Source organism: Emydura macquarii, unplaced genomic scaffold, assembly GCF_026122565.2.
Source record: "Emydura macquarii macquarii isolate MOO-44397 ecotype Brisbane River unplaced genomic scaffold, CSIRO-AGI_Emac_v2 contig_431, whole genome shotgun sequence".
NCBI lineage: Eukaryota > Metazoa > Chordata > Testudines > Chelidae > Emydura > Emydura macquarii.
In genome coordinates this window covers 12,519,148-12,534,571 of record NW_027130568.1, presented here as the reverse complement: position 1 = coordinate 12,534,571, position 15,424 = coordinate 12,519,148, and the positions used below count along the sequence as shown (strand labels likewise).

At 40.2% G+C, this 15,424-nt stretch overlaps 1 protein-coding gene across 1 annotated transcript; it reads right to left on the bottom strand.

Annotated features, from left to right (window-relative positions):
• Positions 1–885: 885 nt before the first annotated feature.
• Positions 886–14,500, bottom strand: CUNH6orf62 (chromosome unknown C6orf62 homolog). The gene is made up of 5 exons (XM_067537573.1): positions 12,923–14,500; positions 9,917–10,093; positions 9,027–9,152; positions 5,586–5,720; positions 886–2,177 (listed from the first exon to the last, which is right to left on the bottom strand). The coding sequence occupies exons 1-5, from the start codon at positions 13,049–13,051 to the stop codon at positions 2,052–2,054; spliced, it is 693 nt and encodes a 230-aa protein (XP_067393674.1). The 5' UTR covers positions 13,052–14,500; the 3' UTR covers positions 886–2,051.
• Between the last annotated feature and the right edge of the window lie 924 nt (positions 14,501–15,424).

Sequence of the window (15,424 nt, the reverse complement as noted above, 5' to 3'; positions counted from 1 at the left end):
TTTTGCTGCCTCTTGAGCTGAGCCAGAACGGACTCCTCGTCCCACAGCCCGATGAGGTCTAAGACCTCTGGTCGACTCCATGCTGGAGCGCGTTTGGGCTTTACAGTAGCCATGCTGAGAACTGTGGCAAATCTCTCCCCACGCTGGCAGCAAGCACAGGAAATGAGAATTCAAATCTTCCCAGGACTTGAGGGGAGGGGACTTTTCCTGCTAGTGTAACCACAGAGCAGCCCAGCGCGACTGTCCAGAGCGGTCAAAATGGGGCATCATGGGATATATTCCGGAGGTCAATTAATTCGACTTAAGTCACATTGCATCTACACTGACACTAATTCAATTTACCAAATTCGAATTAGGCGCTACGCCACTTGCAGAGGTGGTCTTATTAAGTCGATTTTACAGGCACCTTAATTCGAACTAACAGTGGTGCCAGTGTAGACGCGGTGTAATTAACTCAAATTAAGAGACTTTAAATCGACCTAAGACACCAGTGTAGACCAGGCTTGAAGTAGGGAAGAGAGGTAGCAATGTTTTCTTCATAAACTAAAATTATGTAATTTCACTTTGGTAGCCCTTAAATAGCCCTTCAGTTTGTTTTGAGGGCCTTGCCACGGCAAAAGAAAAAAACCAGTAGAACTCAGTCTTCTGGCACAAGAGCATGCTCTTATAAGTGAATTCAGCCGCTTTTAGTAGCTAGTTTAAATATTAACATTGTCACACACTGTATTTAATTGCCAAACTATTACCACAACATCAGAGATGCTGAGAACATGTCTTTGCCACTAATTTACACTTGAGACTACACTTAGACTGTTGTATGAGCTTTAAGTCTGAAATTTGAGCTAAGTAATAAATTAAACCCATGGGTTTTGTATAAAATGAGCATTGTCATCTTTCACCTAATTTATTTAATTTCCAATTTTTTCAATTCCAAACAAAAGCTAAATACAAATTTAAACAGGTAAGCACTAATTTTACCCAAAGGGAGCAGGCTTATACAGATTTACTCCAGTAAAGTACTCAACCCTTAAGCAAAGCCTTCTTTGTCATCAAAACTATACAGTAGTCTTCCTTATTTCATTGCACAGTCTTAAAATGTTCTGCCAGAACCAACTTTTGACACTCCAAACACTATTTTACAGTGAAGTTTACAACTGCTTTATAACATCTATTTCAAAAACCCTCAATGGGTTTTCCATAAGAAATGTTTTAGAAACCAGTATTTCCTGCAGTTCACCAGCAAGTTTACAAGTCTCAACCCTCAAGAAAAAATAATCCTCTACCAACATGGTTTCTGCAGCTACAATTTACTTTAATTTTAGCTGCTTTAGCTACTTCAGACTCCAGGTCTGCCTCAATCTGTTTACATGTATCCAACTCAACAGAATACTCTTTTATACAGTTATACAGCAACTTGGGGAAAGATCCAAAAGTGAAAGTGCCAGTAAACAAACATGGCCCAGCAAAATAAGAAAAAAAAAGGCAAGAAATGCCTACATTAAATGAAAAGCTTTTCTCCTTGCAAGAATTCTTTCCCACATTTACTTTTCTATGTAAAAGCCACTTTTCTGTTCATTAGAATGAATCGGATAGTGCTCTTTGATACAATCATATTAACAGCAAAGCTATAAGGCTTTTATACCCATTACATTCACTTCTCACCCTCCAAATACTGATGACTAAACAGATGTTAGGGGGCATGATCAGCACAAATGGGAACACCACCACATATGATCACCTTGTGCTTTCAAATACATTTGTTTCAGTGTACAACAGTCCTTTCATTTCACATTTTAGTAAGATGCTGATGCAATGCAAAAATATGCAGAGCATTCTCTCTTTCACAAGGTCCATGCAGAAAACATCTAAAAAAAATTGTAAAGTTCTGATACACAAATGATTAAAAAATAATCCAGGATGATCAAGTTTCACAATGTATAGAGTTCTGAACATGAGTCCATTTTCTTCTAAATTCTGAAGAATGAAGTGGTGAGGAAAGTGAGAATTCACTGCTGCATTCTGTGATCTTCCCCATTTTGCTGGCCAGTACCCTATTCTGGCATGTAAGGACGGAGGTGATCCTCTATGGTACCAACCGCCCAGTGGGTGAGCTGCTCCTGTGGCAGGTACAGGCAGATGCTGCATAACTTGAAGATTGTAGCTTTGTTTTTTGGAGTCTGGGGAAAAAAAATTTTTAAGCATTTAGTTTGTTCAAACCTAACGTATTCCAAACAAAAAGTTACATTTGCACAGGTCTAATATTATCCCTTCCCCACCTAACTGCTAAAAATAAAAATGCAGATTCTTACAACCACTCTGCTTCAACCCTTCTGTGTATGCATCAGAATCTGATCAAAATATTGGACAATGTCAAAATATTTAACAAATTTACACAACCATGAGTGGGATGTGACAAGTAGCAGTTTCTCTTAGTAGGAGGGAATACAAATTTGACTTCTGGTGCAAAGATTTAATGTTAGCTGTATAACAATGAAGAGATTCGCCACAATATATTTTCATACAAAAAATAAGTTATTCAGTTCTACATGGGGACACTACATCTCACATCAGTCACACCATCTCAGGCTGAGATCTCAGCTCTCAAACCAAGTTGGATAGAATCTGTTCAGTGTACAGAATGGAGAGACAGCACTGTATTCTCTGCTTCGGTATCAAATCAATGCCCCAATATTAAGACATACTGGTGTTTGAGTCAGGATCTGCTGAAGATCACTTGGCATTTTGAGACTATAGGTGTTAGCTGCAGTGTGTCTTAGCCAGAAAACAATTTGGATAATAGAGTTCAATTTGCTCCAATAGTTTCAAATAGATATTGTACTCTTCCTGTTCCATCAGTTGCAATTAACAAGCTATTAAAATAAGCTACTGTTTTTTCCTCCCTCAGGTTGCTGAGTTTGCCTCATTTACACAAAACAGATGTTCTAAATTAAGGGGGGGGGGGGGCCCGAGAAATTGATGGTCAGATGGGTATAGAGGTAAACTTCTGCAGCCTTTTGAGGCTCATATGGTTATGCATTGTGAATCTGGTCCAAAACCATGGAGAGCTTGTCCAGAACTAACAGCTTTCTTTAGTTGTTTTAGATTCCCCCAAATATTTGCAAGCATTTATATAGGAAACACTATGACATAAACCCAAGGATTTCAAGGGCATCCTGGCAAGAAGTCACATTTGGAACAGTAGGTGTATTGTTCAGTAACTTTAAACTCAGATTCTTTTCTGCCACGGTTATGCCACTCTGATAGTTTTAAAAGAAAACCTGTTTCAAGTATGAGTCATTTAAATGTAAAACATTTCTAAATTGATATACATTTTCAAAGTTCCACATGTGATTTCTGCTGTAGGAAAATGGGAATATTAGGTATTTCCAAGTCATCAGCAGGGCACTGAGGGCTTCCTGGAACACTGGAAGATCCTCCTCAATTTCACTATTGTGTTGACCAAAGGCAACATTTAGGATGGCAAGGGAAACAGCATTAAGGAGGACAGAAGAGAGTTTGTAGTCAAAAAGACATTTACAGATCACAGCAATCCTAGAACTACTGGTGCAGGGAACCGAGATAGGTTATACCATCATGGACGCACTAATTTAAAGTGTTTGCTTTCATGTGTTCTGAGCAAAGCTTCTGGTGAATCAATGACTCATTAGATTGTTTACTTGCCAGGTATCTTAAATATGAACGGTCCCAGAAAGCTAAAGATTCCAAGATAAGGGAGGGTGGGAACTCTTCCCTTCCTTGAAATTCTGCATCAAGGTGGGTGTGTTGAGCAAAGAAAGAAAACTTAGTGAAAGCTCCTCCATCCTGAGATTAATTGGAAGAGGAGACAGATTAGGTTATACTGCTGGATATACACCTCACCTGAAAATTTTACTTCAGAAAACCTAGAGACTCTCCCTTCCAAGTCCTGCATCATAGTCTTATCAAAGACAAGAGACAATCTGAATCACTGTTTCCTGCTAGATACTGTATATGGAGATCAGACATGGACAGTCATTGGCTTCCTATTCCATGAGGTTTTCCATAACGGCTCAAAAAACTTGTTTAGAACAAGGGATTGTTCTAAAAAAGGAGGAGCTATGGCAGTAAGAGGAGTTGAGTGAGTGAGCAAAGACTTAAGTTTACACAAAGCTTGTTGTCCCTGCTTATATAAAGTCAACATCTACTTTCTCAAGTGATACGAAAAAAGTTCATCTCAAAACAGCCTCACTATTGATGGCAAGCATTTGTTAATACGAACTCTTGCTTCTAGCTAAGTTTACATAAATGGCAAAATATAAACAATGATGTTTAGTTTAGCTACAGACTGATGAAGAAATTGCTTACCACAGACAACTGTGGAAGGTGTTCTCTTCCAGCCATAGTAACCCTACTTTTAACGGTTGCTGTTCATAAAGTTGTAAAAATATCATTACCTGACTTTTGGACAAAATTATCAGTTTTCAACCTTCAAGAATGGGGGCTGTTGCAGTGGAAGAAAACCTATGTAGAACAGAACCTTATACCATCTCACTGTAGTATTTGAGAGCCTTCCAGTACAGTATGACTATTATGTCACATGCTTGTTCTCTTAACCTCTTCCCAGGGGGACACGTGTGCGCAGCAGTTTTCAAATACATGAGTATATTAGAGAAGGCAAGGTCAAAGAACTGCTTCAAGTTCAAGGTGCATAAGGTGATTAGGTTCATTCCCAGGTTCTGGCTAGCCCCAGAGAAAGCTCAGTCTCCTAGCTTTACCCTTACTACAGAATGTTCCACGGCCCCACAGGAGCTAAGTTATCAAAACCATACTAAAGCTCTGGCATGAGAGCTATCTTAAACATACTGAGTCCAGGCAACTGAACACCCTGAACATTGTTAGATGTTTCGAAAGAAGATGCCATTTAGGCTACTACTCCTATCTAATAGAGATTTTTTTCTGTAGTTTGATAGGGGAAACAGGGCAGAACACCTAATAGATTTCTGATTGATTAGTAGCCCATGAGCAGGAGGGGTATTTGATAATAACCATTTTATATATATATATATATATATATATATATATATATATATATATATATATATATATATATATATAGAATTAAGTTTTCAACTGTAGATCTCCAATGTTTAGAAAATGAAAGTGTTTGGAAACCTTTCAATTGTTCATCCAATAATTTGAACTGTAGTTTCTAAGTTATTCAACTCAGAAAAATATTAAGCCAAAATAGCTTTGACTTGCCAAAACATAAGAAATCTGTTTTAGCAGTTATTTCCAATAGATTCCATAACATACACCCTGAACCAATCTTGCATAGCAACATATTTTTTGCTCAAATACAGCTGTTGCATTTTTAAGTCTTCTGAATGGTGCAGGTTTCTTGTGACACCACTTAACTGCAAGCATAAGACCATGGCAATTTTGCTCATTTAAACTTAAATACTTACAACTGGATCAGTCATAAACCTTTGGACAATTATTCTCCTTTCACGTGCTTACAAAAGATAAAGTGTTCTCTCATAAGCTAAGACTTAATATTCCAGGTCCTTAAAACGATGCTCTGCAAAATGAGAAGAGGACAAGCCTACCTGCAAGTGCTGTCTGTCAATGAAGAGAAACACTGACTGGTTAGGATTGTTGATAACAATTCCAGTCTTGTCCTTTCGGCTCAGAACATGCAGAAACTGTTTTTCATAGTCACCATGATGAAATTCAAACTTGGCCTGTACAGGAATAAAGCAAGTGTTTACAAACAAAGCTTACAACATTAAATTAACAACATTCTGGGTTTGAGCTAAGTCAAGTCAGACTGCTACAACAAAGAGCAGATCAAACAGAAGCTTGGGGGAAAACAGACACATGATCATCAGTTTCAATGCTCCCCATAAAGTTTTTTTACAGTGAAGAACATGACCAGAGATGTACATTTCATTTTGCTGCTGGACAGAGACACAAGTAGTGCAGAGGCACGTGAGTTATCTGCATTATAACAAAAAAGCTCTAGGTTTATTTATTTTGAACACTTGACAGCATTTAAGAGTATAGTCAATTTTTCCTGTGGTATGGGTATCAAATAGGAAAAAGGGAGAGCAAAACCATTTGAAAAAGTTGAAGTTCAATTGATAAAACCTGAGGTGGCATCTGAAAGCCAAGTGTGTAGTACTTAAAAGTAACTGTTTGAAATTGACTTTCAAATTGACTGAGTCCTTGTAAAGAACCCAAAACTCCTAATGGAGTAATTATCTGCTTCACAGGTGTTTCTCCTTAACTCTTAGGCTTTATTTACAGCAAACTTACACCCATTTAGCTATATCAGTTTAAACATGCACCTATAGCTAAAGTAGTGCAAGTCTGCTCAGACAAGACCATAAGAGTTAACTTTTTGCAGCATGTAGCTAGTAAGAGCAGTAGGGATAAAAATTACCAATTTCAAGGGCATCAAGTTATATCAAGAATGGAAAGGCTCTTTACAAATGCAAAAAACAGACATTAGCACTGTTTTAGAGACAGTCAGATTAAGAAACATTTTAACAAAAGCAGCTTTTTTTTTTGGTTAAACACCCTGAACTACTAAAACTGCTATTTTAGTAGAGTTAAATTATCAAAAGCAGTATTTTTTGCATTTACTCAGCTTGGACAAGACAGCATCTCTGCTTTGCTTTCTGGTTCTCATGAAGTAGCACTACTAGTGCATTTAGGCTGCAGTCAACAGGAAATTTAAACGCACAAAAACTTTTAAGTTAAAATAAATCTTGGAAGTTTTATAAACTAACAAAACCTAGAAGGCTTAAAAAAACCAAACCCATGTCAGCACCTCTTTGAAGGTGACGTGCAGAGCACAGTACATCGTGCACTGCAGAGCAGACTTCTAAAGCTTGTCAATGTTCATTGTTTTTTTGTTTTTAATATTAGAATTAAGTCCTTACCTTCCTCGGTTTGTTTGTTTGTAGGTGGAAAACAGTCAGGGCAGTGACTTAGAGAGTTATATACCTGAGCAACCTTCCCAGCCCTCAGTTGAAGGAGGGGATATTTGAGTATTCTGCTGAAACACTTGCAAAGAAATTTTATAAACACCTGGGAGAAAACTTCAGGAAATATATTCATCATCTCTCCTTCAACAGAGAACTGGGAAAGCAACAACTTATGATTCTACTCATTGTGAGTGGGCCAGTTAAAAACTGGGTCAAAGTCTTCTTGGGGCACATCCCTCACTAGCGTGAAATGTCACGGTACTTCTGAAGTAAAATATAAGCTGAAAGATTTTAAGACCATTTACACATTGTTAAGCAGCACTACAGGGCACAAGTATTTTCCTCTGCAGTTCATTTTAGTTGAAGGGGAATTCAGTTTTAAGAAATATCACTTATTCTTTGCAGTATACCAGTGGCCACCATTTATGCTGCACAGTGAAGTCCTTACCACTGTTTTCCAAATCTAAAACTATTCAGATTTTATAGGAAATAATATTTAACAAAAGCTCACTACACGACTTGAAGCAAGTTCTGTGCTAAAATTTGTTCGTCTTTCATTAGGGAACACCAATCCTGATCTCTGGTGTTTCAAATGTAGCTGAAATGAAGACAGCTGGCTGCTTAAATAAGGAGTGGAGTTACAAGTAGTTTCAGATACTCTGCCAGCTAATGAGTTTCCTTTCCAGTTTGCAGCTTTACAAATCAAGTTTTCCTTTTGCTTTTCCCCTCTGCTTATTTGTGAAACACAAAAAACAGGGGAAGTGATGCTGACTATATACTAAAAGTGTTGACAAACAAATTAGCAAACTGAACAAATTATCTAGTCTTTCACTCAGACATTGTAGGTGTTAACCATAACAATGACACATTAAAGTGCAATTTCTCTAACAGGAACTTCATCTTGTATTGCTAGAACATCCTTGCATCACTGATGGCAGCACACTTGTAATAGCTTATTACTAGTAGTAAGCAGTATACAACAAAATATTTTCAATATCCAAATATAGTAAGTTAAGGCTGGCTGTGGAACAATCTAATTTAACTCATTACTTCAAGTCAAGAAAAGAAAGAAGAGATAGCATCTAAATTTAAGTCACTCCCCTCTTCCATTTATCAAACATTAATAATTCGACTTATCAAGAGAACTTTCATGATTAGCTCAATCTCCTTCAAATAATGAAGTTTTGACTGTACTGAGCACAAGGATGTCTAATTGCAACTTCTAATTTATATATCTGTCCTTTGTTAAGATCTTTCAGATGCTAATAAAGTCTGCCAATACCAATACTAGAATGAGTAAGGCCCTACTTAACTTTTGATATTGCGGATTCTGCAATATTAGCTTCCACCGCAATTTTGACAGCAGAAGTCCTCCACTCTCAGCCCCAGGCAGCCAACACCAGAAATAATTATTTCCGCAAACAATAAAGTCCATTATTACTTTTTCACAATTTTCCATGGCTTGTCCACAACTCAGCTGCAATTTTTTGACAATCATCCCACAATTCAAGTAGGGCCTTAAGAATGAGTAACCAAAGAAAACTAGTTTGCATTCAAGATTTTTAACTGCTTCATAACAGAAGTGGCCAATACATTCTCAAGCATTTATAGAGTACCTATTACGAATATCCTGACACCAACTTACTGCTTATGAAAATGAAGACACTTTCACAAGCAATACATACAGTACGTTCACCATCATTCACTCTAATTCAAAGAAGAATGAATTAGGGCCTGGCTCCTGCACCACTGAAGTCAATGGGAACTTTACCATGGACTTCAACGAGCACAAGATCAGGACCAAACAAAGAGGAGCAGTTTGACAATACTTGAACTAAAACAATCCTTTTCCATTCCCTATGGTGATCCAGAACTTCTTGCACATTTACCTACCTGCTACAACTCGTCCTGCATTATGTTTGTAATAGCATTAAACTGACAGCTCACTAGACACTGCTACAACCAGCATAATAAACAAGCTGCATTTCATGAGAAATATTAAAATCTTAAGATTTAAAAAAAAATTAATGTTGGTTTTTTTTTAAATGTACAAAATACCTGAACAGGCCTAAAGGGCTCGTCATCTGATCCCTTCCACCGAGAAAACAGGAGACAGACTATCTTCTCAATATCATTCCGAGGCCAAAGAATGAAGTCCATCTCCTGGGTACAGCCAATCACATCCTGTAAGAAGAAGTTCAGTGGTTCGCTTGTAATCACCCTTACAGCAAATAAGTACGAGAGTGGATACAATTTTTTTTTTTTTACATAAATTTAAGAACTGTGCATATTCTGTTACCTTCTCTCCAAATTCTTCCGTCCCACTTGTTTATCTCTCTATCTACCAGTTATGTCTAGTCTGAGATTGCAAATTCTTTGGGACAAGGACTAGGAGAAATTTTCTCTGTGCACAAGAGCTAGCATAAGCAGAGACCTAGTTGGCTTTTACATGCTACTGTAAAGTAAGCATTACATAACAGGTCCCAGTTATACAAATTCTAGTCTCAAGGAGGCTTATTAAAATTGTGTCATGGATTATCTGAGCATTAATTTTAATATTCATTAAAAATGGAATAAGTATTTAGCCAACCTGCCAAAATATTGGTTTGTGAAGATTAATATTTGCCCACTAAAAGAGGACAAAGCTGGCAGGAAGACATACTTTCAAAGTTCTAAGAAAGTATTTAATGTATCCCATTCAAGTACAAATGGAAAAAATTTAAATAATTTACACAAATACATAAGTAAATCTGATTCCAGAATAAGCATGTGCCACATTTCAGTTCAGGACCCAACTTGCACCCACAATTCTACATTCTTTATGTACCCAAAGTTCTAGTTCAACTAAAGAACGGAGGACTGCATGATTGAGCCCAGGATTTATAAGACCATACCACAATTGTTCAGAATTCAGGCCAAAAACTAGATAGTGTAAGGAATAACTTTACCCTGCGCATAGACTGGTAGCGGGGTGCATGAAGCTGTACTACATCCTTCTGCAGAAGCTCTATGGAACTTTCCAAGGAATAGCTGGAATCCCGCACACCTTTCAGGATATTTTCTTCATAATTATTGGTCATGACTGGTATCACTTCAGACACTTCAAAAAGTGCTGACTTCTTCTTCTGAAAAAAAAAAAAAAAAGCAGTAGTCTCATTAGGGGTCTATCCTTTTCCCAAGCAGTTTGTGATTATAACATCTATCAAAGCCTGCATGTTTTTCTGTGCTGGTGTTACGTAAGCACTGCATTAGTGATTTGTGTCTCAGAGTCATAACTCACTGTTAAAAAGTTATTCACAAAACTCTTCAAGACTGAGAGAATAAGTCAAAGAGCTCTACTTAGACAGATGACTCAGGACCCAATCCCCAAAAAAGCTTTTTACACACATGCTTCAAGTTAAATAAATGCATAAGGTTTGTTCGGACTGGAGCTTTATTGTCTAAAATTGACAGCTGTGATCTTCGCAGCAGCTCTAGACACAGATTTCTGCTAGTGAGCCAAGTGAATCAAAGGCATTTTACACAGCTGTAATGTCCATTTCCATCAAATGGAAGTATAACTTCTCTCCCCCATCAGTACCAAGGGAAGCAGATTGAATTTGGCAACAATTCTAATTCTGGTAATTTCAGACTGTCAACAAGTGAAGGGTAACTTTATTTTCAACTCACTTTCACAGCTGATTCTTGAATTGTATCCACACTGCCAGTTAATTATGAATAATTACCTCAGCATCTCACTTATCAAAGCAAAAGCAGTTTGCCATTGCACATCAGATCACCTGTAATAAAAGTGGTTTGTCTGTTCCTAACAGACATTCCTATAACTCACTGAGGCTCTTTATTCTTCTTCTGAAGACCTCACTAGAGATATGGCACATACTGAAACTAAGTAATGGACATTTATCATCTTTTTTTTTTTTTTTTTTTTTTTTTGCTTGCACCAGGCTGGGCTATTCTAAATCCTTCCTACTCCCATTAAGTTTTCAAACACCTAAGCCTTGGTGCACATGTATAGGACTGATAGCAAGACAGAGCATTCCAGCATCTACTTGAATGCAAGCTAGATTTCAGAATGCCTGAACAAACATGCATGAGCAGGACATTTTCAAAAAATATCTTGGAAGTTATATTGATATAATCACTAGTTTTCAAGCACACTAACACTGTCTCAGTTAGAAAAAGCTATTTGCTATCACTGCTTAAACATTTACATTTCTCAAACTAGTGACATACTCTGCCACCTTATTACAGAGCATGATATCTTTTAGAATGATAATGCACATGTGAATTAGCTAAGAAGCAGTCTTAACCACCATATGTCCTAGCAAGTAGAGACAAGTAGGTCCACACTATCAGATTCACAAATAGGGGTTCACAATACTTATAGTTCGTGCTCCAGTGAAAAGGCATTCAAAGAAAGATATAACAGGGACAAAACAATAACTTTTCCCCAGTGAAATAGATTTTCACTTCCTTAATGTCTGGTTCTCACTGAGATTCCTTCACTTGCCCATGAAGATGGGAGACCTGCATATCCACTAATACCAGACAAACTCCTAATACCGTTTGCCTTCATGGTGGTCATTCTCACAAAACTGAGGATGGAGTTTGATGTAGAGGTAGAGGCTTGTCAACACCATCTTATGAAGTTCAGGACAGGGGCTTTCAGAAAGCAATTGAAGACTAAGGGCTGTCTACACTAGAGTTTTGTTGACAAAACAGTGGAGGTGTACACACTGAAATGCTCCCCCCACAAAGGCAACATAATAAACGACTTCCAACAAGAGCCTCAGGGCAGCTCCTCCTCCCTCCCCCGCACAGAACGGGGAGGGGAGAAGCCCTGGGCAGTTGCCCATGGTGGGGAACAGGGGGGAGCCTGCTGGGAGCCTGGCTGGCAGCTGGACTCCAGGCAGGGAGTTGCCAGCATCTCAGCTCCCCACACTGCCCCTCTTAAGTCGGTGGAAGTACTCCTGGTGAGGACGCATATCATCAACCTAAGGATGGTAGTGTGGACATCAGCCACCACAGTAATTAATGCCGTGGCTGTAAGTTGACCTAACATAGGTCGACTTATCTTCATACTGTAAACAAGGCCTAAATAAGTGACTAAGCCCACTCCATTCAGTTTCTTAGCATTATATTCTTGATTATAGCCTCTTCCCTCATCCCAGGCATAAACACACACTGCAATAGTTAATAGTTTTCATCCTAGATTTAAATGTAAGCTGGTTTGAACTTAATTCTTCAGTAATTCTAAGTGAACCAAAAAGTTTTACAAACAGTTTAGTGAAAAAGTAGCTTCCAACAGTTAGATAGAACCCACACTGTAGACACAAATGCACATATTCATGAGTTATCCAAGGACAGGAGAACATGACAACATCTAGAAGTTATGTTCACTGCAGCCAAGCAAATAAAAGCTGGTTTTCAGAGGCAGTTTCGGATATACATACACGTTTGTACCAATTAGTGTTTTTTTGGAAAGGTCACAACCAACTTTTGTTTTAACTTGATAAAGGTGTTTTAGTAGCTGTTGCAGCCTTTTTTCTGTCATAACTCTGACTTTTATGAGCACATAAGCATGTAGTACAGCGCCCAAATTAGGCTTCATAGACAAGTTACATATTTTTTAATTCCCTTCCACATTGGGAAAAGATTTATTTGGATGCCAGTGTCCCAATAATGAGTTTGCATCCTCTATATTACAAGACTGTGCAAGCACACGAGAAATGAAAGGCAAAGTCACTTAAAAAAAGAAATTGAAACTGAGTAGACAAAAATAGATCATCTGATGAAAGGCAAAAGGTTAAGACAGCATAAATGGTGAAAAATAAAATAACTGAAATTTCATTTTTGACCTTGGATCATTTTGCAAAAAAAACCAACTGACTGTCAGCAAAGAGTTAAAGTCCTGTTGTAACAGACAACACAGAAGGATTTTAAAATTAAGTTACCTTGTCCTTGAATACAAAGGCAATATACATCTTGAAATCAAACTGGTCAGCTAAAGATTCTTTTTTCTTTCTAAGCTGAGCACGAAGTCTGTTCAGAGCTTGTTTCTTCCGGGAGTTTGGGTCCCCCATTTTGTAATACAGGTGGTACTAAAGCCTTTGCAAACTGTCACTAAACTATGGGCACTTTTTCATAAGACTCAAGTACAACAGAAACAAGTCATTTTATTCCCACTAATACGACTGAATAGATAAAACGCGAATGTAACCCAAAAAAAAAAAAAACCACACCTCAAGTAATATTTTATGAGGCTACTGTATTAGAGGGGTCAAAAAACAAAATATGTAAGTGTCCAACCATGATGGACAAGTTGATTTTGCAATGGCACCAAGGGGGGAAAGAAAGCCTAAAAATTTTGAAGAAAATATGCTTGTGTGAAGAGTTTACAGGAATAAGTGGGTGAGAATGAAAAGAAAAAATCTTATCACGATTTATGTGTACAATAAAAAGCAACTGGCACAAGCCCAATCCATGTGGGGGTTATTTTTGCCTTGCTTACAAAAAAAAAAAAAAGATATATATATAAAAAAACTGAAATTACAAATTGCGTTTTACCCCAGTCAGATTCATGACTCTGCTGGTTATTATTCTCAGATTTCCACTATTGCTATGTTGTCTCCCCCCTTTTTCTTTTTTAGAATTATTACACTTGATGGAGAGCAGAGAAGAGAGTGCAGAGGAGGAGGAGTGCACGTCCCGAGAGGTATGAGATTTCCCTGCCAACAACAAAATCATCAACTACAAACAACATGGTGCTGGTTTGCAGAAGAGCAAAGAGGAAAAACAGCAGAGTCATTTCTAACTTCATCCGGCTCATCATCCGGCACATCATCGCCCTGAGGCTGCTGCTGCCAAGTAGAAGAGGGATCATGATGGCCATAGATGAGGAGTGGGTGGGGATGAAGGGACAATATTATCTCACCTGGAGACTCAAACCTGACTGGATCCCCTGGTCCCGACTCTCCCCACCCCTCAGGGTGAGAGTCCTACATTCCCTAACACCCCACAGGCTCCCTAGACTGCTGATCCCCCAGGAATCCTCCTCTCTCTGCCGCTGCTGCTGCGCTCCACAGGGAGCCCGATTTAGCTGGGGCTGGACATGGCCTATGCTTTTCTTCTCCCCTGGGGCCTCTCCCTACACAACAAGGCAGAGGCGGGCGGCCTGTGCCCAGGGCAGCGAGGCACCAACTCAGTGGCCCAGGGTTCCCCCCCTCTCACTTCATGGTAGTGACTTTACAGACATGGAGAGGCTGGTGGGTTATTTTGCAAAATAGATTTTGGGGGTATGCAAATTTTTACCAATTTTTTTGTTTATTCTGCAAATGGGGTGGCAATCAAAAACAAATTCCTTTTTTCAAACAAAAATCCCCCTTTTAGCTTATTTTTGCCTCACTTCAGCCATTTTTTTCTGTGTGTGTGGGGGGGTGAGGTTTTTTTTCTCCCCCCCCCAAGAGTTTTATTAAACTCGTCGGACCAGGTTAAAAATAAACCCACCGATTTTTTTTCCCTCTCCCCCTCAGAAAAAAAAAAAAAAAAAAAAAGCAAAAAAAAAAAAAAAAAAAACCCAAACAAACAAACCCCCAAATCCCCAGCGGGAGACGGAGAGACTCAGGCAGAAACCGAGACCGTGGCCCGCTCGCTACCCGCAGCCGGCGGGCGCAGGAGGAGCAGTGGAGGCGGCGGCGCTGCTAGCAGCACGGGGAGGAGCCATGTCAAGATAAAGCCACGAAGCCGCCGAGCCCCCCCATCCCCGCTGCACTGGACACGGTGACCGGGCCGCCCGCTCTGCCGCTGCTCAGCCCCAGCGTGGTCCCCATAGTCTAGCTCAGCGCCCCGGTGCCGGGAGAGGGGAAATGGCGGCGGAGGCAGCGGCGGCGGAGGGAGGAGGAAGAGGAGAAGGAGGAGGAAGAGGCGGCGGCGGCGGCCGGGCCCCTGCGCTAGCGGCTCCTATGGCCGGGCGGCGGCGCGGAGAGCGAGTCCCGGCGGCGGCGGCGGCTGCGTGGGGAAACCTCGCGGCGGCCCCGGCGGTTCCTCTCAGGCGGCAGCGAGAGCGGAGGCGCCTCTCTCAGGCCCGGCTGGGACACGGGAACGAGACTGTGACCGCAGCGGCGACGGCGGCAGCAGCAGCAGCAACAACCGCGGCGGAGCGAGAACAAACAACTTAAAATGGCAGCGCCGCCTGCTCGCGAGTCATCACACACGTCACGCCGGCGCCGCCCGGGACTCACTGCGCAGGCGCGCTCCTGCTGGCACCTACCATCTCCCAGCTCTACCGGGGGGTGCAGCACGAGCTTAGGACCCAGCAGGGAGCCCGTGGTAGTAGCCGAGCTAGGGATGTCTTTGGAAGGGGGGGGAGAAGGCTCGAGCAACCAACTTCCGCCCTGCGCGTGACAGGGAAAAGCGGGGGGGAGGATTGCTTTACTGGAGGGAACCCGGGTCACCCC